A 27961-nucleotide genomic window follows, 5' to 3' on the forward strand; every position below is an offset into this window, starting at 1 on the left:
CCAACGAAGATAATATGCAGCATGTGGCGCCAACGAACGACACATAGATGCACTATCAAATAAAGGATCATCTTCAATCCGTATAGACGGCGCTACTTGTTGTGGTCTAGTGACAAACCAAAAGTATCTAGAAACAAAGAAGCCAAAGAGGGGGGAATATAATGGTGTAAGAGGCACGACCCCAGGCAACAGAACACATCGAGCGTATTTCTGTTCATATGTTCGTCTTAGAAGCATAGGTACGCCATGTTCTCGGTCGTTGTATTCAGAGAGAAATAGTAGTTAAAGCAGGAAGAAGATAGAGGGAGCAAAAGGTGGTAGAGGTGGAAGGGTGAAAGAAGGAAAGGGGGAAGAGTGGGAAAGAAACAGATAGACGAATGACAGAAATGCATAGTCGTGGTGGGTAGCAGCAGCAAGAACAGGCAGCAGCAGCGCACAGAGGATAGATCGCATCGTCCACGCGTAATTCGGGGCGTGTGCTAGGTTGGTCGTTTTCCCTAGCTCGTGTCCGTGGTTGCGTATCGAAGATGTATCTACAGTGGCAGTGCGGGATACGCGTCATCGTCCCGTGACGGCGACGTTAAAGAGTTGCGAGACCGTAGAGCACGGTGTGGGCAGGTCGCGGCCATTTTTACCACACGATGCGGCAACCGTGCGTGCCCGTTCGATCCGCCATTCCAAACAATCGGTGTACTTCGTGCCCTCGCAGGGTACTTCTAGCTACGGCGACTCGTGGAGGCACCATCGGGAAACGATAATACGTGCCATTGAGACGTGAACGTTTCCTTTGGTCGGGCACGACCAGAGACGAAAGCTCGTGAAAGCCGGCAGTGTTACTGGTGGTGTTGGTGCTGGTGTTGGTGGACGTCGTCGACGACGACGTGGAGGAAGAGGAGAAAGAAAGAAAGAAGGATGATACGATGATACGATGATCGTGTGATGATCATGGCGAAAAAGAAACGACTTGAACGGAACGACTCGATACATTGGAATATATATATTAATAAATACATTGGAGCTATTGGAGCATGCCTGTGATTCGTGTTTAATAATTGGACAGTGTTGTTCATTGATGATAGTGCTCCGTTTAGTGGCCAGTGTGTCTCTCCGTTTGTTTCGGTGTTTCACCTACGGTTTCCGTCGTCGTTGTCCGCCCTGTGCGTGCGTGTTTCGCGTGTACCTCCTCGCCACGCACATCGGAGTCTCTCTTCCTCGGCAACGCGATCGATGTGACACCGTGTGACCGCCTGTGTGAACGTCTTTTACTAACGAAAATTCTCTCTCTCTCACTCTCTCCCTCTCTTTCTTTCTTTCTCTCTCTCTCTCTCTCGTTAACTCTTATTCTATAGAACTCTCGCATCTATAGAACTGATTCCTGGAATACGAGAAGAAACGGGGGAATCGAACCAAGAGTGTTATAGATGCGTGTGTCCCGTCGGTAAACGTCCTGTCTTGTCTTCTTGTGAGAGTGTATATCCAAAAGACAGTGTGTGTTCTCTTACTCGCGCTCTCTCCACTGCATCTCCGTTTCCCCCCCTTACCCTCTTTCTCCATCGTCCCATCAGTGTCCCTCTTATTCATTTATTCTTGTTTTCTGTTTTTCCATCTCTCTACCGTTCCCTTATTATTCTATACTTTCGCCGTTTTTCCTAGTGATCTCTCTTCCTCTCATGGTAAAACTGCATTAAAGACGATCGTAGATAGAATGCTCGACGACACCACGGTAATACAACGGTTGTCATCGTTCACGTCGTCGTCGTCGTCACCGTCGTCGTTCTCGTCCAGTTCTACTTGTTCATCGTCATCGCTCACGGATCGTCTCCACTTATTTCCCGGCTTGTTCCTCGATCGAGGAATCATTGAGCAAGCTGAATCGTCGTCGTCGTCGTGGTTCTGGTCGTTGTCGTTATTAAGGGCACCTCGATCGTGAGGTGTCTTGGTGGACGTGCCGATATTCTCGTATAGCGGGGCGCGACAACGGCCTCTCGTACGAGAACAGGACGTCTGCCTCGAGATGGAGATCGAGGCGAAACAACGGAACCAGAGGAATCGGAGACGAGAACGAGCCCAGCGTATGTTGGCGCAAAGAGAGAGTTTGGCGAGCGCGAAGCAGCAACAGCAACAACAGCAACAACAAACGAGACAACGGCCGAACGACGAAGAGGACAGCCACAGCGGCGAGGACGAGGACCCCGCTGCCGGTCTTGGCCTCGGACTCGCCAGGACCGGTCATCCTCGTGATAGCCATTCTCGACCGCCCAGGCCACCGCGACCCCCGAGGCCTCGTAAGAAGTCTTCCCTCGCGGCTGCCAACCAAAAGGAGCCTCCCTTCGAAGAGGACATTATCGACGGCTTTGCCATACTCGCCTTCCGCACCTACGAAGAACTTGAGGTGAGTTCAATAACATTCCTCTATTTTTCTTTTCTTTCTTTATTTCTCTCTCTTTATTTTTTTTCTCTGTTTATACTTTCCTTTATACTCGAACTTCTACCTACAGCTTTTAAGTTTATTTATTAAGTCTTTGTTAAGTCTTATTGATTTAATGGCATAATATCTTCGATTAATTTTTTATTTAGTATGCAGTAGCTAAAGGTGTTACTGTTGAAACCATTGGGTATTCGAGTTCTTGGAAGATACCTGAAAGAATGAAAAATGTCGGGGTTTTACCTGGCTATCTATTTTCCCTCAGGTGTTTATAATGTTGCGAGTAATTTTTATCATTGTGTGAGATAATAAGAGTAGAAGACAACTATATACTGTGTAATCTGAAAATTATGATATACGTAATTTGTGATATATAAGACGAAAATTAAGAAAAAGAAAATTGTATTAAAGATTTTGTTTTTGAAGTAAAGGATCTGATTGATCGATGATTTGTTGATGATTTTTTGTCAACAACATCAAGAAGTACTTGTTACCAATAATTGTAATTACTAATAATGTAACCAATTAATTACCAATTACGTAATTAGTAATTAGTTCTTTGAGTTTTGGATTGAACACAGTGGATATCAGTACATGACAGTAATAAGATATTTTGATTTCAGTTTAGTTTATTTACTGCATTCATTCTATTTATTACTGCAACGAGTTAACAAGTATTGATAGCAAATATGCCTTGATATTGTACTTTGTACAAAAGGTCATAATAATATCATCTATGATAAACGTCAACCATAAATTAGATTCATACATATTTAATTAATTTTCTAGCGCATTTTTTCCAAAATGAAGTGAAATATTACGTTAATTCTTAATGGATTTAGATTAAAGGAGGAAGATGATAAATACTCACTCGTATTATAAAGTATTCCAAGCACTCGAGTACCTACATCTTTAATAACAACATTAGTTTCTAATGTATTGACTTTTACGCTATCTTTTAATACTGGAATACTTTCTTATTTAACGTGTAATACTCACGATCAGTGGGTATATTCTAGTCTCACCTGTGTCATTGATTCACTAGCAATGTTGTCCGCTGATGGATTGTCATGTTTCTTGCGTGCGCGCGTGCAGAGATACGTAAACTTTGCTCGACCTATCGTGCGCAGTATCATTTTCATTTCTTTCTGTTTTTTCTACCTTCTGCATTGCTTCTAGCAAGCAATGTTTTTATGCGTGTGTGTATATGATATACATACATATATGCAATATTAATGACATTGAATGTTTACATGTTTTTAATATTGGAATCGTCAGGATCGTTAAATGGGCCAATTCATAATTTTTCATAGCAATATCATAAACCTAAAGTCGTTAATTTTGATGTATTCGAGTAGTTCTTCATAAGCTTGTTTATAGCTTGTTTAAAGCGATAAAAACTTGTTTTTCTTATATAATTATATTATTTCATCCTGCGTTTTAATTTCTTTGCCATAAGTCTTATAGGATAATGCATTAATATATTAGTCATCGAGTATATGGTTCTTGTGTGAATTGTCCAATTTTATCTTATCTCTTTTCCCTTTAGTTTTTGGATATAATTGCGCGATTATTTTTGTTCACACACTAGCTATGTTTAAGAGCCGTTAGGGCAATTTGTAGTTTGTTCGTTTGCACCTATTTGCACAGTTTTATGGCTTCCATTCACCGTGCTTCGCTCGGACAACAACTGTTCTTTTCACTATAACGGTTATGTATGTTGTATAGTCGAAAGTTGTAGGAGTACCTTCTTTAATGTGGCTACACAAACATGTTCCTTGAAATATTCCTAAAAAAAAAAGAGAGAAAGAAAATGATATAAATATATATACATCCAAATATATAGAGGCAAGATTTTCCTCGCGATATCAAAGCTAAAGAATTTTCTAAAAATTTCATTATTCCCATTTATCTAGCAGTCGGAGCAATATTGTTCGACGAGCCAAAAAATATTGCTCGAAAAGAGTAATAAAAACCAATTAGAGCAAATTGCCAACTCGCGCAATTAAAGGGTTGGGCGTTTAACTTTGCTACGTTGATTCGACGAGATTAATTTATGAACGTTTTACGTTCCGTACTATGTTGCTTATTTTACCGCTGTGAAGAAAAAAATAGTAGGTACGTAACAACATATTGTAAGAAAATATTTTACTTATTAGATTGTACCAACAAATTTTACTAGCTCTGATACACTTTCTGCTCTATTACATAAGTAAAATAGTATTTAAGCATTCCATTATTTTTCTAACAATATAGTATTCACTAATAAGTTTGACCATCTACTGATATTTACTGCAAATTGAATGAATGTTTTCCACTGCTTCCATTTTCCAGTTATTTTATTACAAATTTGTCGTTCATTTGCGTCACCTTTTAAAGTATCTAGTTTATGCTTTAAAATCTTTTGAAAGATGATAATGATACAGTTAGAGCGTTAGTAAATTCATAGTTGTATTACTTCCTTTTTCGGACATAAATTTGCATCAGACGAATAGGAGACCTTGATGAAAGTAACATGAAACCCGATGTTGTGGCTTAATATTCGACATTGCGGGAGACACTTCTAACTCTTTCCACGGTGCAATTTTCGTTTGAACAACTGCGTGCCGGGTAAAATAATTAGAGGATCGTGTTTCCAATCGATTCAGTAGCGCTAAACAAGCATTGACGATGAAAGAGGTACCACGTATACATGATACAAAGTAATTACAAGTTGATGGATTATAAATATACACTTCGGAGGACGTTCAAGATAATATTATGATAAAAATATTTTATAATATTTCTTTGTTTTTTTCTTTTTCTTATAGATATTTATATCTATGTGTAATCTGATGTTTGGCTCAATTTTTTAGATCACCTCCTTAATTTGAGCAGCGCGCGTTTCTTTGGAATCTTGCAGTGTGCTACTTTGCGAGCAGTTCAAATAAGTACAAGGACCAATTCTCGATTATCAACGCTGTGCAAACTGAAATTTATCTTTGAAAAAAGGAGATTTTCGAAAACAAATTTTCAATTGCAAATCTTATCGCTATGTAGAGTAAATATATGAATGGATAAGATTCACCCAGTACCAAATACGTCTAAACGATTCAGAAGAACAAAACCATTTTCATAATATACTACTCAAATATATATTGTACATAATTAACCCTGAAATATTATACATACAGAGAATCTTTGTTATATTATATCGAGAAATTGAATATTTCAGTTTAGATTATTGAACAATATGATTTTATTAACCTATTAAGGGCCAAGCTGCGAAACAATGCATAAAAGTTGTGTAACCATAGTATTACTAAAAATTATAAATAAGATAGTCAACATATAGTTTTGTTAAAATACAAGATATTATAATGTTATTAGAATAACAGATGTTTACAGAATCCCACTGTATAAATTAAAGGCCACAATAAAATTTCATTATATAAGAAAGTGTGATTTATCATAATGCTATAAGTATTTCAATTTCTTTAAACTTTATAAAAGGATAGATCTAAATGAAGAAACGGTGTTAATTATTTAATTAATATTACATTATATTACGCTAAATAATATTAAACAAATCCTTGGAATTCCTTTTTATAACCGCAATGTTAAAAAATTCAATTCAATGATGTAAATTGGTTGGAAAAGAGATTGCATATGAAATGTAGTCTTAATGCACCACTGGTCTTTAATGGGTTAATGTAATATCCACTTCAAACGAACTGAAACCTGCTTTTGAATAATCTTGCTCTGTCCATGTTAGGGGATTATCAAAAAGTACGAATAACGAAGAGCTACCACCTCTTAGAAGTGATTAAAATAAAAATAAAACGGACATAGTATCTCATAATTAAGTAAGAAGCATACAAATATTTTGGCCGAAAATACGATTTGCTTCGCACAATTAGGCGAATATTTGGAACAAGGTGTATAATCCGGAAAATATGATTGAAATTACTGAAGCATAAACGCCGTTTGAAAACGAGTTCGAGTACGGCGGAAAAGGCTGGTGTACGCCAATCAAGATTATTTCGAAATAGAAGGCTTTAATTACGCAGGGCCTTATCGACGATACATCGAAGTGAACATAAATCGAACTTATTATCTCTAGTCGGCGTGAGCCAAAAAAAGAAGCAACGCTAGTGGTGTTACATTGCGTCTACGAGGCAGCGAAAGCTCTTTCACGCCACTACATAGCACATTTTATCATGATTTATCGCGGACGCAATCGCTAATCGCTATTTTTACCGTACACTGCGATACCAACTCGACTGACACGCTCGTCTTCGTTAACGAGCTATAATTTTCATTGATAAATAAAAGCAGCAATGTCAACCGGTCGACTAGCCTATCGCGTTTTGACCATTTTCCTTCGCGCAAATTGCAAAGCATAACACTGTTTTCCAATGCGAAACAAACAGATACCGTCGATCATTTGCGATGCAGATTATTCGGAAAAAGAAACTATTATCTCTGCTTCTCTACCGTATCAGTAGATGACCTCCAATTGCTTTCATCGCGAAATCCTAATGATGTAATGGTTCTTCCTAAATACGTATTATTCGTTTCATTTTCGAACGGATAATGTATGTATAAAAAACCATGAAATTGTCGATAAACAATCATGAAATCTGCGTATAAACGAACGAACATTTGCCATCGTATCAATGAGAATTGGAACGCTGGTAAATTAAACCTGGTGGTTCTATGAAATGAAACATTATGCCAGCCGCTTTTATAAAAATAATCATGGAACAATCAAACACAGTCACCGGAAAATAACAGGGTCATCATATGCAATGTTTCGAAATCGAAGCATAATGTACATTATGATTCATTGTTCTATTGGTCTCTTTTAAATGAAAACAACTATTCGTTCAGAAATCGCAGCGGGAGAATTGTATGCAGAGGTCAAACTGTCACGTACGAATCGTAGAGACAATAGCGATGGAACATTGTATTCTCTTAGCGAGTTCGTCATGCAAACTACTGTCGAATTATCTAAGTCTATTTTTTACGTTATTAAGCGTATTGTTATCGCATAAAGGAACCCCGACTGGAAGTTGTAAAAGAGACTCTGAAGACGGCCTGTTAATCATTCTTGGACAAAGAATCGCACAGATCGCATAATGTGAAGGAAAAGTTTTGAAATAGTTTGGACCTTTCGTCTCCCACTTTCTTCTTATCGGATGAGTAAATTTATTTTCTACCTGAAAAATAAAAGAAAATGAGACAAAACGAGAAAGTACCTAGTGGACCTTTATTGCTTGCAGACATAAATCACTAATATTTACCATTTGCTCGCTTACTCTCACCGTTTACTCATTTATTACTCATTCGCTTGTTTCATAATAACTGACATCCCAATGTAGTTTGTATGCTGCGTTAGAATCACGAAACGAAGACAATTGGTGGCTCGAACTGAAACATCAACGACACAGGTATAAATCGCCACAATCGCGAAACAGAAAGACACATACAAAGAAGAAGATAAAGAAAAAGAAACTCGACGCGTAACGAATGCAAATTTTCTACGCTTGTTATTGTTTCTTACTATAAGCGATTTTAGGCAAAGTATGATATTATTTTTAGCAGAAATAGCATTTGTTTCACCCATATCAGCTGATCATATTATTATTAACAAGTTGAATGTCACGCCAGTTTTACAAGGTTTGACCTTGGTGCCACAATGAATTTTTTATTATGCGATATATATAATGTTGAAATTACCTACAAGAGGTATGTTACTGTGCATAGTCATCATTAATGAATTTATCTCACTGAGGTCGCCGTATTTTTTGCTATTATCAATTATCTCATATTGTCTCTTCGCATTGCTAAATAATTCTAAATAGCGCTAAAAATATATAAATAATTCTAAATATATAGAAATTATTCTAAATAACAATGCTAAATAGTTCTCTGTTGTTACGTCCCGGGACTTACCTTAATCCATCCCTCGGTCATACCTACTCGAAACTGCGATAATTCTAAAGAAACTTGACTTAAAGATTTAGCATTGCCTACTTTAATGTCAGGACCCTTAATTGCCATCATATATCTTTCAAGTCGAAATGTTTCTTAGGGCTATTATTCACTAAGGTAAAAGCGAGGTTTTCCATGTTCGACAGCCACTGGAGGAAAACGCACATAATAGATTTATATTTCATGTATAAATAAAATTACTTTTATATGTTTCATACTGCATTAATTTCGTCACACCATTGTAGTAACGATGATAATAATACAAAATTTATAACTATTGACATTTGTTCAAATTATGTATTTCTACTAATCTTGGTGCGTCGGTCACTGGTGACTCCCACGGCAAAGTTAAGTGCCGGTCACTAATGACCCCCATGGCATTCAACTTGTTAATTTACAGATATGATAATGCTCGAGGAATTTCTAGTAGGATCCGCTACTTTAATTCCTGCTTCGCTTTATCTGCTGGAACTACGCTACTGAAAATAACAGATTTATAGAGAAAATGACATAGTTGTACGCATGATTATAGGTGATATAATCACCTCGTTTGATTGGGTAATTACTTAATTCGCGCATTTAATAAATTATTTCCTATCTTCATATTAGAAATCAAACAACGATAAAAAGAAGTTTTCTTTAAATTAATGAAAAAGTAACATCATGCTTTTCCCTCCTTACGTATTTGGTCACTGTAATTCCATCGCGCAAATCTGGTTTCCGAACCGTGGTAATGTCGCACGTCTCGAAAGAAAAAGACGTTCACGGAGGCATACTTGTTATTTACTCGTCCATCTTGTGCATTATCAAAGCACAAAGTGCATTGTTATTGTCACGGAGAAAGTAGTCGCGATGTAAACCGCTTAAACCGGTCCCTCTTGTTCCTGAACGAGTTCGCGCTCCAACCTGAGCTTCTGGACGGTGCAGAACAGCTGTAAGCTGCGCAACGCTTAGCAGGAAATGCTTACCAGATCTTCGCTTACCAATCTTGTCCGATCGTAACGCGATACGTGTATTCATCTATATTTATTTTATATACTTTATGTACATCTTTTCTATTCTTTTCTTGTCTTTTCTGTCTAATTAGAAGCCAATTTGAGAGCCAAATTTTTCTCACTCTATTAGTAAAGCACAATCCTTCGCTAATTAAATGTAAGAAATCGTTACCTGGTAGTAAATGAATTATCAGGCTTGGTACTCGCGTTACTAGATACCTTGTTATCTGCTCCCGGGAGCTACGAGTAAGGCGATTTGAAATGTAAACGCCACGGTAGGATGTTGATTCGGTGTCAAACAATTAGCGGAGAGCGAGATATGCATCGCTATTCCGGCAGACGACGACGACGACGACTAATTATGAAAAGCCGTGGGAATAAAAACCAGACCCTTTTTAATGCTCTATTACCAACGCTTTGACCTGAGATGAATCTGAAATATCCGCCAGATTGCTCATATTTTCTATGATATTCTTCCAACTGCTCGTTTCCAATGATAGAATGCTAATTTATTTCTACACGCTGCTTCACTTTAAAGATTAGTTAAACGTCACTTTTTTCTCGTCTCTTTAAGCGAGCTTTGAACAATTGGAAAAATGTAGTTTTTGTTATCGAGAACATGCAAAACGCTAGACATCGTACACAAGACGCACGAGATCCGCAGGTTAATTTGAGCGTATAAAATTTCTTCGTCATAAACAGAAAAGCACATGGTTCGGAGGCTCGGTGTAACGTGCCAGCTTTTGAAAAATCCTCCGAATCGGGAATGCACGCGTCGATGGTTTCCTTTTTCAAATTGCTGGTTGCGCCGTGGGGAAATCCTTTTGGACTTTTTCGTCGTCTCGCAACATACAGGGATCGTTCGACCTTTCCCGGGTGATTGTCCTTACCACAGATTCTTTCTTATCCGACGTGTTTTCTCCCTTCCTTCTCTTGACTGGAGGCTGGCCGCCGCTGTTGTCGTCGTCGTTTCCTCTGATCGTGCCCTTACGTTCTTCGGCTACGGGAGAAGGACAGAGAGAAAGAACCGATGGGTCGGGTCAGGAAAAGAGTGTGTCGACATGTGGCGAGATTATTATCACATACGTAACACCATACCGTAATACTTAATTATCTTGTCCAGCGTCGCGACCGTTTAATTTATCTCCGCAAAAAATGTTTATCCTCCTGTCGAGCAATTAGTGACATATTCAATGATACACATTATCCGGCGCGCATAAATGAAAAATGATCCACTCGACCGTGCATGATGATGATGATACACAGCTCGCTTCTGAAATGAACGTGTATTCTACACCGTTCTCGCCTATCCGCTTCGTGTTCGGTTGCATTGCTCAAAGTAATCTTCCACTGTTGCTTAAATGAAGCGAATAGTATGTATTTTGAGACACTCTTAAAATCGTATGACTATCGAGCTTTTGCTAACAATATCCTTTCGTTTGAATACAGGACAATTTTTTGCCTGCACTTAAAATACGAGGATCTCTTAAAATACACCTGAAAATAAAATCCGAGTTGTCGGATAATTTTGCAGTATAATTTAAGTGCTATTCGTTAAAAAAAAATTAAATCGCAAAGTGATATCTGTTAAATTGCTTAAATTCAGTTCTAATATTTAAGAGACATCAAGGTTCTCCAGGCGAATATATCTGAACGATATAATCAAAGTAAACGATCGATTAATTATTTTGAGCGGCCTATAATCAACCGCGGCGCCTCGAAAGGTCGCTGTAACGCACACAATCGGGTCACATTCTGTCTACGAGCCAGCAATTAAAGATCTGCTAGCTCTAGACCATTACAAAACGGGCACGATGTATTCGTTGTATTTGTGTGTCTGATGCATCATTTAGTTATAAATTCATCTAGACCGTTACGGCAAGGCATGCCGTTCGTCTCGTTCACGGGACATGGAAGCACGATGGGTGAATGGAATCTGAAAATACACGACGCTCTTAAAAGGAGAACATTTATTTATAATTGATTCGGTTAAAAACGTGCTACACACCGCATTGACTTTGTAGACCGTGCACACGATCGCCGGTAATCTTTTCTTTTCTCCTACTCTCTTCTCCTCTCTTTCTCTTTCTCTCTCTCCTCTCTTTCTCTTTCTCTCTCTCCTCTCTTTCTATGAATAGCGACGTCGTTCGAATTTGTCGTTACGCGTCACATTGTACGACGGACATTAATTACGTTAGGGTAAACTCGTCGTGTTGAAAATCAACCGAGCGTATCCCACATATTGCGATATCGGAGCGGACTGATTAGCAGGCCACTCTGTGTATTGGCTTTTCCCCATCCTCCTTCATCTCACCCTTCTTCGGTTCTACTCTCATCCTCCATTGGTGAAATCGTTGAAATCGTTGCCAATCGATAATTAACAGCCACTTATGGATTTAGAGTGAGGTCAGTGTCACGTCGAGCTTGCCGAGTTCGTTACGTAAGAACAGTCTTTTCACACGACAACACAATTATACATACAATGGGCGCGTGTAAATATATATGTGGCTTTCTATGCATAGTGTACGGTTACAATAAAACAAGTTCATTGGTCGCAATGATTTCATGATAATCTCATTACATATTTACAACGATGATCAAGCGAAATTTCTAATTAGAAATAGACTTATTTCGTATAACTTTTCTTTCCTTACAATGGTAGAGAGCATCGAGGTTTATCGATTAACTACATATTCATTGAAAAAAGGATGTATTACGTGCACGTACACATATCGAGCATTGATTAGGAGTGTGTTGATTATCTTCATACGTAATCAACAATTATTCTTGGACTCGAGATACACAAACGATACGTCATCGGATTGAGGATGCTCTTTATGTTTAATTTACTACATCGTACAATGTAGTACGTATGTAGTTAACCTGTGAGTTATTTGACCTTATTTCCAAGTTACAGCTCATTTTTGTGCTCCAATAATCCTTCGACCGGAGCCAGTTACTGTAACTGGCTATTATAAGGATCATTTACAAATAATACTTGACACATCACCAGTGGCCTTAATGTGACTCTGTGAAACTGTGAACGTTGATTTATAGCGAATCACTTGTCGTACGCTGTTACACGCGCTGATGATCCCTCGAAAAAATAATTTGGAGCTGGAAACAGGTTTGAGCGAGGAACATGTATTTGTTCGCTGATCAAAGTAGTTGAAGAATCACTTACTCACATGACTTAAACCTTTATGTAAAACTCTCGGAGTATTCGTTCCTTGGTATGCTCCAAAAATATTCCAGTTGTCCAATACAGTACAAATTAATTTACTCGGTTCGGAATAGTCATGCGTATCTTTCGCAAAACTTTGAGTCCAATTTTCAAACAAGAAATCATCCGTTGCGCCATAATATTCAATTCTTTAATGATCGATGTGACGAAAGAAACCACGACTCTGTAAATAAATCAAAAAGCCTTTAGGGAGAGAAAAAAAGATTTTAATAGGGAAAGTGTGAGAGAGAGAGAGAGAGAGAGAGATTCGGTAGCTGAATGAGCTAAATCCGTTGCACGGGCATATAATTTTGACTTGGGTAGATATCGTTGGCATTCGGCAGATTACCAAGAGCTCTCTTAGTGTCGTTAGCCGTAGCGAGAGTGAGGTCAGCAATGCCACGCCACTCAATAAATCAGCTCGGCTGCCGGTGCCAACGGAGATGCCTGAATTCTGCCACGTGATCCGTCAACAGAGAGTTCAACCGGTAATGCTCGGGCCACCCCTCTTCTCACGGATATATTCACTACTGGTGAAAATCGACGGGCGAATTTCGACGATGCGCGCACGACAGACAGATATCAACCGACTTCAATCGAGCGAAACTGACTCGCGACCTAATTTTTCTTTTCTTTTTTTTACCTCCAAACATTTCTCTCTTTCTTGTTTTTTGTTACCTGTTCGTACAATCTGTTTTTCTTTTTTCTTTTTTTTTCCGCGTTTATAATTGCTCAGCGATACCGTCGCGTCGTTACCTTGACACTGCGCGAAACAATTGTTTCGCGTATGTGTGCATCCATAGGCAGAGTGGGGTTGCCGACGAATTTCATTCACTCTACGTAACTTCTTCTTTTTCTTCGCTTTATTTTTTGCTTTTCCCCTTCTCTATATATCTAGAACGTTGTTGCTCATGATATACACGCCTCGCTCGTTTTAATCGAATGAACGTTGCATATCGCGCAGGGTAAACAGGGATCTTTGATCGAATTACGGCTACGAAAATCGATATGCGATTTATGGTTGAACCGATACACAGATTGATTTTAAATGTGCTCGCTGGCAGAAAGATGGCGTAAAGGGATACGTGAAATTTCATTGGATCGCGGATGTGCTTCAGACTATTTTACGTCGCTCGATTTACGGTAATTAATGAAACACTCGAAGGCAATATGTAATTCACTCGATTAGCGACGAAATAATTTCTATCATATACTGTATCACAGGATACACCACAACCCGGTATCAGCCGTCACGTAACGAGGCGGAATATTTTAATAATAAACAGGAAAATACTCGGCCATGTATTGCGTATCCCAGTGTGTAGGTGTTTCGCATGTTTGTGCCGCTTTTTGGTAGATTTCAACATCAATACGAGATTTCGGACGGTAATGCTCTTAATTAAATAAAACGCTGCCCGGCACAGCGCGAAGATTTGCATTTACATTTTTATCTCGTTCGATTAGCTTGGTTCATTTTCAGATACATGTCGGATAGATTAATTTCGAAGCAGTTTAAATTGCTCGTTAACCCGCGTAAAATTTACTATTTATGTAGTGGCAATCCTGCAAATACGAGACACTATACATATCTTTTGAGGTTATTTTTTAATTGTTTCCAGTTCCAATTATTACATGTATTACCTAATAAACTTCTCCTTTGTATTTCATAAATCTCTTATGTTTAGTATAATATTTGTACCAGCTATCTTTTATGTATAAATACTTTCTTGGAGCACAAACAGTACGAAGAAAAAAGCAAAAAGATGTTGAACATAAAGGGTTCGTGTGCGCTCGCGAATCGATACGGGAACGACAAAAGGGATGTGTATCGATGATGGACGAAACACAGTCGTGCACCTGCACAGCGAGTTGACCCAGTTCTTCTCGTTATAATTTGAACACGAAGGAAGGTGAACGCTTTACTTTCAGATCTCTCGCTGTGTCTCGAATTAATCGGTTTTGTTGATCACACTGCAATTGAAAAAAACCTCAACTTGAAACGTAATCAATATCTGCAATTTCATACTTTTAGAAAAGGAAAGAAAAACATATGATTGAGTGGACGTGATTATATAGTTGTTCGATGTATAACTTGTCCCACATATTTGTTGAATCGCGATAAGTTTATCGAATGAAATTTTGAAAAAGATACGGAAGCGAGAAAGAGAGAAACGATTAAATACGCGAAGGGGTCCGAAACGCAAAAGGTACGAATGAGAAGAAGCGGAAGTGCTTCGTAAAAGCAATCATCCGTTTCTCTATTAACGTATTGGTATTGGGGAAAGAAAGTTAAGGCGATCTTAAATCCGCAACTGCTTTATCATGGTAAATTTTTCGATTTGCCTTTTCTTCTTTTTTCTTTATGTCTAGCTAAACTGTAATTATTTTCACGCGGAAGCTATCATAGATGGTATTATCCGTAATAAACATTGCACATCGGAATAATGCCGGCACTTATTCTCAAATTATCTGAATTACACGTACCTTCGAAAACTGCGCGTGGAACGTGTCCGTCGAACAAAAATGATGGAAACTATGTAAATCGCGAGAAATATTTGCGTCTGAAAATAATCTTGCAACGTGGCCGAATGATGGCCGCTTTACCGCTGTATTTACACCACTATAAATCTTTTTACTGCCACTAGTTTCTTCTCCCTTTTTTTCTTTCTTTTTCTCTTTCTACTCGACACCATCAACACCGTTCTCTTTCTGTTCTGTTTTGTTTTCGTAGAAGTAAATTCATTTTATTGGTATGGTAACAACTAGACAAAACATAGACACCCACACTAAACACCGACTGCACTTTTTTGACTCCGCATTCCGTTCGACAGTCTCACTTACTGGTATTAGAACATGTACGTATATCATCCACGATAAGAATCTCACCTAACGAGAATTAATCATGTTCTTATTCCTTGATACCGTCACATTCACAAATCTCTATATTGTGAACATGGGCAATGTAATCTTTTAATATCGTAAGAAATACTTAATAGAAATTGTTAAAGATACAAAATTTTGCTTATAACTTTTCCTACCTTTTCATAGAATTTGTTAAAATATTAATAAATAATTTTGTTCTTATTATACATTTCTACAACGTTCTTTTACAACATAATTGTATGGTGGTCGACTAGAAATGATAGTTTTTATGTGGCGACAAATATTTAAAAAAAAAATTGTTTCGACGGGATTAACAAATTAACGCGAAAAGAAAACGCGAAGACGGTAACTGAGAATATAAACAATGCCGTGCCATGATACATGTTTACTTTCGGATAATTTTTGGATGACGGCCAACATCGTTTCACGCTCAGCACGTCAATTTGGTACTGGCAAGCAGCCGAAATTTTCGTCAAACAGATGTCCGAATGACTGTTATTATCCGCTTGTTACAAACGAGAGCGGAGCAGAATACTTAATCTCACGGCGCTAGTGATGCCCGCCAAAAAAGAAACATTGTTGTCAAACGTAAAGGCCAACTCGTGATATATTTGATTGAATTGAAGTCGTGTTTCCCGCGTTGATATTTCATTGAAATACTCAGCAAATAACTTATCTCATAAAAACTTGAATATGCATATTTACAAAAAAATTGACTTTCAAATCACATGTTTTGAATATTTTATATTTTAGATCACTGCCAGTGCTTTGATTGAAATGGAAAACATTATTCTATTTATGAATTTTCAATGACAGTGTGAGAATTTACATGTCATCAATTTTTTCTAATACATGCGCAACAAAATACTTACATTATTCCATAGTTCGCAATAGTAAACATATTTTTTAAGCTTTTAAGAATGTATCTCAAATGTACTTAATTCTCATTTTACGTAAATTTCCTTTAACTCGAACCTACTTCAACTACATACTTTGCATGAAAGCAGACATATTTGTTTGACTAGACGCTTCACTTTTGTTTTCCTAACAATGGTCAAACTTCAGGTAGTTGTGTGCATCGGCATTCAAGTTACTTTACTCATAAAATAAAAATATATATAAATAAAGTAGTATAATAATAAGATAATTAGATATTTCTTTGATAATTTCGCAAAATAAGACGACCATAAGTTTAATTTATTCACAAAAAAAATGTTTTTATGTCTTTTTCTATCTGTCATTTATCAGATATACCACATGGATGAATCAAAATGACATAGCGATTGAGATAACGCGTAGAAGGCAATTCATTTAAAATCATCCATTCGTTGAAATCGCATGTGCATATGAGTCTCGCACATTAACGTCGCGACCGAGTATATGCGAATTGTGAGTAGTAGCCAGTAGCTGAATTAGAGTCCGATCGTGTCAACACCGAACGATAGACGTGGCAACGTTGTACGAACGAGTTTAGTAGCCGGCTAGCCAAAGCACGGAATAGCCGACCGGTGGAACGTCCGTACGTCCGGGAACGACCTTCCTTTACCCATCCCGTGTCGAGGAACCTTGCCTCCCGGACTGCCAAACACTGCTTTACCTCTTTTAAACTAAGAGAACTCGTTATCTAAATACGTATTTACTCTTGTTATGGTTTTCGAATTTTTATATTTCTGTCTCAGTCTCGTTTCAACAAACGAAAAGATTTTTAATGTTATAAAAGGAACTTTATGACAAAATTGGATCTAGAAATCACGCATACTAACAGCGAGTCTTTCATATTTTCTGCAAACTTCAAGAATAGGTTAACAATAAGAAAAACTATATCTATTTACATAAAGTTCTTAAAAAGTTTTCGATCAAAGATTTTTTTCTTACCATATAATTTATATTATGTCTTTTAAACCGAATCGTTACAAAATAATCATTAATAATAATCATTTATTGCAGAATTATTAAATACTTATATAATTTTTCATTGCCATGGATATGTATACATACTTATTTTAAAACGTAAATTATCTCACAATAGAGGGATACAAATTGAAATTTCTTTTTCTCCAATTAATGATTAACACTCAGATTAGTTCTAGATATTATAGAAATGCCAAAGTAAGAAATATCACAGATTTCTGCGATATAGCAAGGATTAAAATTTGAAGAATTTTTTTCAAATATCACGTTCTATGTGTATCATTTATTGTAATTAAGTGAAATAAATGCAAAAAGTTCTGTTCTTCCTAGAATCATTCATAATTGGCTTATCTGGCTATAGTTTAGCCACCAAAGAATGTAATATTATATCAGTGGTCGTTAACATCAAAAACAGGAATATTTTGTCATACGTTTTTCCTATGTATATTCATAAGATAGAGGTTTATTCAATTAATTCGCTTAGCTGCCAGAAGTATACAATATGTAATCTAACCGCAGTACATGTCCTAGGGGGTTTCACTTCGCAGTTGGCACACGTGCGCAGGTGGAGTATGGCTTTTGCTAGGTGGTAGTTTTTTACACTGCGAGTTCTAGTGGCTTTTTCCCATCATGTTTCTTTGGTACCCAACCGTACCAGGGAGGGGGGTGAGAGAGAAAGAGATAGAAGGAAGAATAAGGTAGAAAAGATCGTGCGTGAATACACGGTTATCGAAAAAGGAAAGTAATACTCTCTCAGAGCTGAGAAAGAGAAGTCAGGGTTCAGACTTCGTTCCTTCCAGCTGGCCTGGCACGGCAAAGGAGGCCTTGTCGCGCGGCTGCTCGTTCGGTCAATGTCTTCTCTTTCTTCCTCGCTCTTCCTCATCTGCCTTCCTCGTCGTTCCCCCTCTCGTCTCTTTTTAACCCCCACTTTCTACTCGAACTCTTCCCCCTCTCCCTTACTCTCCCTTCACCAGTACCTCGCTCACTGCCTCTTTCATTCTCCCCACCATTCGTGTGCTGCATCGCGCACACGAGACATGGTGCTGCTTGTGAATCCTGCTGTCATCTTTGCAAACGCCCGTCCGTCTTAGGGAGTTCGAATTTAAACAAAATCAACCGTATCACAAACGAACATCTGACGGATATTATTTTTGTTCGTGAGCGACAAGAAAACTACGTTTATTACGATAACGGTACTTAGGTACACGTAGAGGAAACTGAGAGAGGAAAAAGTCAGAAAGGAGGGGGTAGAGCGCCACCCGTTCAGAAATGTGCACTGACATCGCGGTTTAAAGGCACCGACGGAAAGGCGTTCTCATACGGCTTTTTCTACTGTGCGCGCACCAACATCTTCGCCTTATGCTTTCTTACTCACGAGCCTGACGATCCATCGACGTTTCCAGTGATGAAAACATAAATTATCCAGCTTGCTTTTTACGCCAGTGTAAATCTGTCGCAGAAATCGTGGTATGTTTACCATACGTGTTGAACATATAATCGCTTACTTGGTTAATCAGACTTCGTATGTATGTACATGTTGAGTTCAAGCGATACCGAAAGTACATAAAAATATTCCTTTCATAGTTCGTTATAATTATAGTACAGATCACCAGAAATGGAATTTAACTTAAACCGAGCTCGTGTAGTTAGCGATTACACAAACCTATCGTTAGAATTACATTACGTTTATTACGATACCTACTTGCAACATCATCATTAGTTTTCATGTAAATAAGGATTGCTCTTTGTAATCTGTTGGTAATCTTGTATTCTTAAAAGTGTATTTCTCATATTGAAATTACTAATTGCGTATTATATTCTTTTTCTAATTTTATTGATGTATCTAAAAAATACAAAATTCGACATAAAAAATTTTTTTACTGGTATATTAAATAAAATTCATATTTTTAATTTTTATTTAATTCTTGAATAACTAGATTTTTTAAATAAAGATATAATTTAAACTTTTTTATGATTGCAGAGTGCAATAAAACTAGCTGGCAAAAATAATGTCAAGAAATTACATACATTACTGTCAATAGTGGAAGAGAAACCAAAGGTGGATATAGGACAAAATAATAGACACAACGAGCATCACATCAAAAACCATTTCAAGCACAACCATTATACACACAATTCCATACTGACACCATCTACAATTAACCAGGTAATTTTTTCATGATTAATGTTTTAGTACAAGGTAAAAAATGATCTAATTGTGCTTGAATTTTTTTATAGGGCCTAGATGCAGGTACAAGTGACGATAGTGGTAGAGCATCTGAACAATTGCATGGCCCTGGTATACCTAGGGATTGCCAGGACGCCGACAGTTCCAGGGACCACCTCAGCGATGTAAGTAATGTTATAATTATGAATTGTTTATATTCTATGATGTTTATTCCTTCCAATTGAATGATATTAAACAAATTTGCCATTTGAATCAATTCTCATATTTGTGCAATTTTCATTGGTTCTACAGGCTAGCAGTCATTGCAGTTCGGGTAAAGGTTATATCGTAAGTGTCAGAAATATAACTTAAAATATTATATCTCTCTACATGTCTAGGATGTTATAATAGCTACCTTGTGTCTTTTTTTCTTCTCATTACAGTGTGATAGTGAAGGAGAAGACGATAAGGTAAGTAACCATATTACAAAGATTATATAGTAGCTAATAAGCAATTGTAAGTTAAAACTTGGACTATTTATTTTAGGGCTCGGATGCTGAATCGATACTCTTTGAATCTTCTACCCCACCACCTCTTGCACGTAAATGTATGTAATACTTGAATCAATAATATACATTTGTTTTATATCAATACTTGGCATTTTTGTAAAATCAACTCTTATGTTGCAGACGAATTGCCGTCATCTTCACCACACGTTTTGCCTCCAGCAAACGGAGCAGGAGGTTCACCTCCAGACACAGGTGGACAAATTTCCAATCCAGCAACGGATGCTCCAGCGCCTATACCACCTCCTGTGCCTGCGTCTGCACCAGTTCCAACAGCGCCAAGTCCTCCCAGTCCTACTCTACCCCCTCACATATCCCAACCACCTGTAAGTAAATGTTTCTAATTTAGAGTTTCGTTACTAAGAACAATATACATTAGATTGAATATATTTTCAGATGACTAGTCCGTTGGCAGCAAACCCACGTGCAATAGCTCCGCAGCAGCGGCCAGCTTCCCCTGCTCTGCCACCACCTTCCTTGCCCCAACAGCCTCATACAACAATACCTGCATTACATCCACCTAATGTACCCCTTGTTTCATCGAGTCATACAACTAGTCCTGCGGTAGCCAGTTTAGGTGTTACTCCAGCAGCACCATCAAACGGAGCTACAACTACTAGCTATCCACCGTCGATACCCATGGCTGCTTATCCTCAAACCCAACCATCTTATCCACCTCTTTATACACCATACACCGCTCTAAATCACAGTCCATACCTCCCACCTGCGGTTCCATCTCCCTCCCATTCTGCTTCTTCACGAGCAGAAGTGGTAAGTTGTATATCCTTGCATTATACTTGAGAATTTGTTTGAGTTGAATAAATATTATATATATTTATCGTCATTATATCGATTGTTTTGATGATAGTTGAATGAAGCGCTAATCCTGATCGTTTTCATTTTTAGAGAGGAAGTAGAGCTTCCCCATGTACTAACATAAGTAAACAGCAACCTATAGGAAATAATACCACAAATCATAATACTCCTTTGAGCGCTGCCACCACAACATGTGTGTCTACTATAACTAATACAGTTACTACAGCAAATACCATTGCTCATAGAGACATGGTAGCCTGTAGTTTGACTGGAAGAAACAATAATTCGCCTCGTGGACACAGTCCAAATCGGGAAAGAGATAGTTATAGGTACAATCTTGTAATCATAAATATTCCTATTGTTTTTTGTAACAAATATCTTATAATAATGTTACTTATTATAGCAGTAACGTCAGTAGCCTAAGTCGAGGTAGCATAACGCCTGTAAGTGTGCCAAACACATCTTCTCCAGCCAATTCTAGTCTACCTGCTTACACCAAACCACAGGGATGGATTGGGTATGAATGAAATCAAAACCTCTCCTGTAATTCCTTTATCTTTTACAAGTACTTTTATAATTTTTATATATTTTCATATGTAATTTACAGTAGCAGCACAACTTCACAATTGTCTCCGGCAACTGCAACATCAGTTCCAAGGCCAACACCTCCACCAGTACCACTTGGCATGCACACGTTTCCTCCGCCAATGTTCGCGGCACCCTTACCTCCTCCCGTATCCAGTTCCAGTCCACATACGTCACTGCCTTCACTGCCACCACCAACGACCAATCCTAATCCATTCTCTGCCGAGTCACTTTTTCAAACAAGTAAGTATATAAGCTATATTTCGATTTTGTTTGGGATTCGAGTAACAAAGAGAAAGAAAAAAAAAGAAAAAAGGTAGAATAAAAGTTTGAAACGAATGAGACACTAACCAAAACAAGGGGTGACTCATGTCGCAGGTCAGGCAGACCTGTTAAGGCGAGAGCTTGACAATAGATTCTTGGCATCCCAAGACAGAAACGTTGGAGTCGCAGTTGGGAATCTGGGTCCGCCTCCATATCTTAGGACGGAGATGCATCATCATCAACATCAGCATACTCACGTACATCAACACACCACACCTCTGCTTCCACCGACGGCTGCGACAACTTTGTTTCCGCCTCCTATAGTACGTAATATAGTTCCTCATATTTGTGTAAGAATAACATGTATCATTTACTATCATATTCATGCATTGTATCTCTTAGTTCAAGGACATCCCGAAATTGGGAGGTGTTGAATCTCCATTTTTTCGTGGAAATCTGAACCTTTCTAGTTATTCTGGCTTTAATACCGGTCTCTTACATCCTGGAATTGGTCCACCTTCAACACCTTTTGTACCTCCCAATCATTTAACATCATTTGCACCAAAGGTGGTAATCTTTTTAATGAACACAAATTATAAAAGTTTATGTATTGCTCAATGTATTTACTACAACTTGTATATTTATTACAGAAAAGTGGAAAATGGAATGCAATGCATGTTCGTATCGCTTGGGAAATTTATCACCACCAACAAAAACAGCAAGCGGAAGCGAAGGCTGGAAGTGTCGTTAATACTAAAACAGAACTCTTGAGACCACCAGGTCATCTTTACCCAGGAGCCCCAGGAACTGGTCTTGGAATAGGAGCACCTTCAATGGCACCACCATTTCCCACTAATATACCACCAGCGCATCCTGCACCACCTCCACCTCATCCTGTCGGTTTTCTATCCACGCCAGCATCACATTTAGGTAATTTATTGTCAATCAATATATGAAATATTACTTCTTGCAAGTAAACTGAATTAATTGTATGGAAATTATCTTAGGAACGGGAATGTCACCATTCGGAAGATATCCATCAACATTTGGTGCACCGAATCCAAATTTCCCTGGTCTTTCTAGTTTTCCTCCTTCGAGGGAAATGCCACCATTGGGTGGTCTAGGTTCTGTACACGATCCATGGAGAGGGTATGCATCTAATTATTTACCTCTACAAGAAAAATGTGTAAATCATTAATTATTCTTTTCTCTTTTTGTTTAGATTACAACGAGCCTCTACTGGATTTCCACCAACTACAGCGGTATCATGGAATCTAAAACCGGAACCACCTGCAATTGACAGACGAGCGGAACTCGAGGAACGAGAGCGAGAGCGGGAGCGCGAACGCGAACGCGAACGAGAACGTGAACGAGAACGCGAACGAGAACGCGAGCGTATAAGACGTGAGAAGGAAAGAGAACGGGAAGAGCAACGTGAGAGGGAGAGACGAGAGCGCGAAAAAGAAGAAAAAAGGAAACAACAGGAAGCTGCGGAACGAGAAAGAGAAAGGAGGGACAAAGAACGTCGAGAGATGGAAAGACGCGAGATGGAACGTGAAAGGTTACTTCATCAAAATCGGCAACACGTGGTTGTAGGTCGGGAACGATCACCTTTAAGAAACGGATCTGCACCTATAGAAAGTGGGGAAGTACGCGTGAAAGAAGAACCACGAAGTAAAGACGACGAAGTTGTGATGCTTCCAAGGCCGCCGGGTCCTGGGCCTGGAGCAGTGTCCGCAACAGGACCTGGACCAAGTCCACTGCCTGAGACAAGGTATCATCACCCTCATCCTCATTCATACCTTGCAAGGCATCCGCATAGCATGCCTGCGCCGCATTCCATGCCACGAAGTATGCTCCCTGGTTTGAGCGCACATCCAATGCAACATTTTCCACCTCCATCTGCGCCTACTGGTCAACCAGGAGGTCCTTGGCCTGGGGATCCTTTCCGAGATTATCGTTACGATCCTTTACAACAATTACGTTATAATCCATTGATGGCTGCTGCTGCATTTCGAGCAGAAGAAGAAGAAAGAGCTAAACTATACGCCGGATATCCACCACCACCAGTAAATTCTTTGAGAAGCAAGGATCCAAGTCCTGGTCCATTAAGTAATTTGCATATGCATCATAGAGCAGGACCTGGGCCCGGGGTGCCAACGCGACAACTAGAGCCCGCTTTGATGCACGCAGATATACATAAGAAGGAGGATGCCTCCCAATCTCGATGATATATCCTCCCCGCGTCCTCAGCTTCTGCAAGTGAACGCACTAAAGGGTCAGCATTCTGAGCATTTCCGTAAAGTTTTCAGACCCCAGTGCTGATATTTTGCTAACGGAGAAGAGGCGTTATTTAAAAGAAATTGTACATAGATTATATAATATTTATAGTTATTGACGAAGTGCGAAAAAACGAAAAACGTATAGAACATTTCAAAATAACAAATGCATTCGTGTGGCTCGTAAGAAGATCATTGTCAAAAATGCCTTGTTTATGACCATAGAAATTTCGTTTGATTACGTGATGGAAGTTAAAGGACGAATCATCGATGCAAATAAACTAAGGCATTTATTGAAATAATGTGGTCACAAAAAGAGAGAAAACAAATAATGACGTCGTTATGTGATTCTGTATAAGTTTCGGGGATCTGACTGTTCATAGCGATATAAACTTTAATCATTACGATAACTATGCGTATAGTTAACAAAAAAAAGTATCGTGTGTAATATTATAGATATTGTAGAATGCGAGACGATGCTACGTAAAGAAAGAAATCCAAGTTAAAAGCAAACTTAAGCGGATCTCTACCACTACTCAAAAATTATTTAATTATTTATTTATTGCGTCGTATAAACGAATCTCTACTACTGACGTACAGATACGATCGTAAAACAAGTTGCCCTAATTTAATCGATATAATATAACAAAGAAAAGTTACATGTTTCTTTTTTTTCCATAGAGATTAATTTGTACCGTAGGAATAATACTAAAAAACACGTACGAGGGGGCAAAAAAACTGATATCTTTGGCTTTTGGCAGCACAAGCTCGCTTTTCCTTTTTCATTTGCATGCAAATTAGAATCGCACTCTGGTGCTTCCTGTGATATGTATAAAACGTAAGATTATTTAAAAGTATTGCAGTTATTTTTCGTCGTAATTATAAGGAGAATAACAAACACAAATTGTAAATCAAATTCTTTTTCGAGAAATTATAAGCAGAGATAATCTATCTACTGCAATACATTTTGCAATAAAATAAAATGAAAAAAAATTTATATTTGTCAGGAAAATTATAGGATTTGTGAGTAAACAGATACAAAAGCAGTTTGTCCGTGCCAAAGTGCTTTAATCAAAAACACAATTAATGCTATGTAGAGATATTGCAACTTCTGATTTTGTACCTATCAAAATTGAAAAAGAAATATTGTTTTATATCCTTGTTTCATCGTCCTCTCAATTTATCAGCCATATACGTAGTTATGTTACCAGAGAGCTAATTCAAGATCTCTCTTAAGAAGAAAAACAAAATAAAATATTCGTGCCATGGACCAGGCTACATTCGAAAATTCTGGTGCCTCCAAAAATATACTTACTTCTGTTAAATAATCAGGCTCTTTAAACTGTTTCGTTCATATTGTAAAGTCACCATAAAAAATGTGTATTATATAATTAACGACCATATGCAAGTTAAAAATTGTAGATATTTTTCATCGATACAAGGTTGCAATGTGATGCAATGATTCTGTTCTTGTAGATATTGAGGAGTATAAAAGAGGATTTTGTGTGAATAGGTTTTTTCTAAAATTGATTCTTTGTAAAAGGGTCTAATAATCATAGTTTCTATCAAATCTGTCGTTTCTAGTACTTCTACCAAGCCTGAAACATTTAAACAGTTCATAAAGACCTCAGAAAAAATATTACTAGTTTATAAATAGACACACTGCCACTATACTTTACGACAAAAAGGTTTAAACTTTTTATATTTCTTTACGAGATTACGCTTACGTATTAAATAATATTTAGTAATAATATTTCTTCTGAAGTCTTCATGTTTTATATTTAATACTATCGTGTATGACAATGTCTCAGAATACATTCTTTTATCCGGGGTCATCGGCCTTCAGGTACCAATCAATAGCAATATACTTATCACGTGTGAAATTGATATATTTCAAAAGCAGAACTTGCGGACCACGGACGGTGTTTTAGTCATTGACGAAAACGTAAATTGTCATGAACACCGTTGTGGACAAGTATAGTGTATTTTTGAATGCATAATACACTTTCCCAGTCAATATGAACGAATGAATTGGTAAAAATTGTTTTGCTTAATATATTAAGACGACCAATCAGAACGAACTGACTTTGGTCAAATTCAGCTCTTATTTTATATGTACAAAAAAGGTTGCTATCGAGAACTGCTAGAGCTTGATCTTGTGTAGCGACGGTGCCGATGTCGTGGATTATTTGGGGGACTACGCGAACGAGTTCTTGGTCTACGTCTCGGTGGCCGTGGGCTTCTGCGACGATTAATTGGTGGTGAACGTCTCCGATAACGAGGAGGAGTATTTCTACCTCCACCACCCCATCGGGGAGGCGCTCTTCTTCCCATTAAAGGTGACATCCTCCGCATCGGTAACGGTCGTGGTTTTGGTAATAATACTGGGGCAGCAGTAATTTCCTGACCGTCTATTTGTCCTATAGATATATAGGAGAAATACTCATTAAATTAAATTATTGGTATCTATTAACAAGACAATAAGTAAGAAAAAGTTCGAAATTTTGTACTTACCACCATCCATGTGTTTCATTGCGTTCTCAGCTTCATCTGCTGTTTCAAACTCCACATAAGCAAAGCCTCGTCCTTGATTGGGATGAAGCTTATCCATTGCAAAATCGACCATTTTTATCTGACCATATGTAGAAAAGATTTCCATAATATGTTCTTTAGTAACATTACGGGTTAAATGTCCAATATGTATTTTTGTTGGTCTAGGAATTGGTGATCTTTCTCTACGTTTTCTACGTGGTGAAGGTGATCTATAATACAAATTAAATGAAATAAAAAAGAAGTTACAAGTAAGGCTATTTGTACACATGATCTCGATTAATATTTTCACCTAGAGCGTCCTTTGGGTTTCGGTTTATCAATTACAGAATTACTGCTCTTCTTTTTATCTTTTTCTCTGTCCCTGTCTCTGTCCCTGTCTCTATCCCTTTCTCTTTCTCTTTCCTTTTCCCTTTCTTTTTCTTTATTATCATGTCTACGCGAAGCATCTACACTCTTGCTTCTGCTTCGTTTTCTTCCCCTATCCCTAGAACTTCCAGAAGAACTTGCTGAACTAGTAGAGGTAGTACTTGAAGTAGAGCTTGATCTGGAACTGCTTCCACTGCTTGTGGACGATGATCCTGAGCTACTATCAGAAGAACTGTGAAATGTGAATAATAGAAATATATTGAGTATAATTTTTTATTTTTAATTATTAATTCTATCAGAAAAATATTTGTTTCCTCACCTACTGCCACTGCTAGACGTTGAGGCAGCCCGCTTTTTTCTATCCCTTTCTCTACCTCTTTCCCTCTTATTTTCTTTATCTGTGACTTCAGAGTCACTTTTACCCGTGCTATCTTTACGGCTGCGTGCCCTACGTACACATGAAAACACCCGGTAATGATGAGGTTACGATTAAACTAAAAAAACAAGATCAAAAGGGTAAAAAAATAATATGGATTACTCACATCATAGTATGATATAAATCTTCAGATTATAGGTGTGGTTTCGGCCCTATAAACGTAAGAAAATCTTGTTGAACGCCGTGTAAATGCCAATAATGGCGGACGGTGCCGCTAAAAGATAGTCGCCAATTTACAGAACACGTCCTCGTTGTTAGTTACGTATTTAACAATATTGCATGTAAACAACATATAACATCGACAATTAAGAACTTTATTCCATCAACGAAACATAATGGAATAACATACAAGGTTTATGAAGTATATGAAACAAAGTTACCACTAAAATGACACGGCGCTCGCGTCGTTATTCCCGCCGGGTTGCGGCCATATTATCTGAAACCATAAAATTTATGAAAATCTGACCAAACAATAAAACGACCATTTTATATACTATTAAATTAGTTGCAAGATAA

The 27961-nt window shown here is 38.0% G+C and overlaps 2 protein-coding genes across 5 annotated transcripts; one reads left to right on the top strand and one right to left on the bottom strand.

The window, feature by feature from the left end:
- Window positions 1-222: 222 nt before the first annotated feature.
- LOC117237306 (fibrosin-1-like protein) lies at window positions 223-25660 on the top strand. Of its 4 annotated transcripts, none has more exons than XM_033501129.1 (16): window positions 223-2392; window positions 19395-19580; window positions 19652-19765; window positions 19893-19928; window positions 20024-20050; window positions 20127-20187; window positions 20270-20472; window positions 20543-20917; window positions 21053-21291; window positions 21369-21479; window positions 21570-21790; window positions 21908-22134; window positions 22214-22378; window positions 22462-22741; window positions 22819-22960; window positions 23034-25660. In XM_033501129.1, exons 1-16 carry the CDS (start codon window positions 2015-2017, stop codon window positions 24040-24042), a joined length of 3774 nt encoding a protein of 1257 aa, XP_033357020.1. In that variant the 5' UTR covers window positions 223-2014; the 3' UTR covers window positions 24043-25660. The 4 variants fall into 4 exon arrangements, with proteins under 4 accessions (XP_033357020.1, XP_033357019.1, XP_033357021.1 ...); XM_033501128.1 differs by having other exon boundaries at window positions 224-2392; window positions 21366-21479; XM_033501130.1 differs by having other exon boundaries at window positions 224-2392; window positions 21366-21479; window positions 21926-22134.
- A 295-nt stretch (window positions 25661-25955) lies between these two features.
- Window positions 25956-27819, bottom strand: LOC117237307 (RNA-binding protein with serine-rich domain 1-A-like). Its single transcript, XM_033501132.1, has 5 exons — window positions 27552-27819; window positions 27329-27457; window positions 26933-27241; window positions 26605-26852; window positions 25956-26510 (listed from the first exon to the last, which is right to left on the bottom strand). The coding sequence occupies exons 1-5, from the start codon at window positions 27554-27556 to the stop codon at window positions 26221-26223; spliced, it is 981 nt and encodes a 326-aa protein (XP_033357023.1). The 5' UTR covers window positions 27557-27819; the 3' UTR covers window positions 25956-26220.
- Between the last annotated feature and the right edge of the window lie 142 nt (window positions 27820-27961).

The sequence above is a fragment of the Bombus vosnesenskii genome, unplaced genomic scaffold, assembly GCF_011952255.1.
Source record: "Bombus vosnesenskii isolate JDL3184/JDL3185 unplaced genomic scaffold, Bvos_JDL3184-5_v1.1 scf7180000013370, whole genome shotgun sequence".
Classification (NCBI taxonomy): Eukaryota; Metazoa; Arthropoda; class Insecta; order Hymenoptera; family Apidae; genus Bombus; species Bombus vosnesenskii.

What these genes read in the sequence shown, in the direction of transcription:
- LOC117237307 (XM_033501132.1), bottom strand. An exon ending in ACGTCTAGCAGTGGCAGTAG is followed by an intron (nt 27,242 to 27,328) that starts GTGAGGAAACAA and finishes CACATTTCACAG; the next exon opens with TTCTTCTGATAGTAGCTCAG. An exon ending in AAACCCAAAGGACGCTCTAG is followed by an intron (nt 26,853 to 26,932) that starts GTGAAAATATTA and finishes TTTGTATTATAG; the next exon opens with ATCACCTTCACCACGTAGAA.
- LOC117237306 (XM_033501128.1), top strand. Translation starts at nt 2,015, where the DNA reads ATGGAGATCGAGGCGAAACAACGGAACCAGAGGAATCGGAGACGAGAA. An exon ending in GCACCTACGAAGAACTTGAG is followed by an intron (nt 2,393 to 19,394) that starts GTGAGTTCAATA and finishes TTATGATTGCAG; the next exon opens with AGTGCAATAAAACTAGCTGG. An exon ending in GTACACGATCCATGGAGAGG is followed by an intron (nt 22,961 to 23,033) that starts GTATGCATCTAA and finishes CTTTTTGTTTAG; the next exon opens with ATTACAACGAGCCTCTACTG.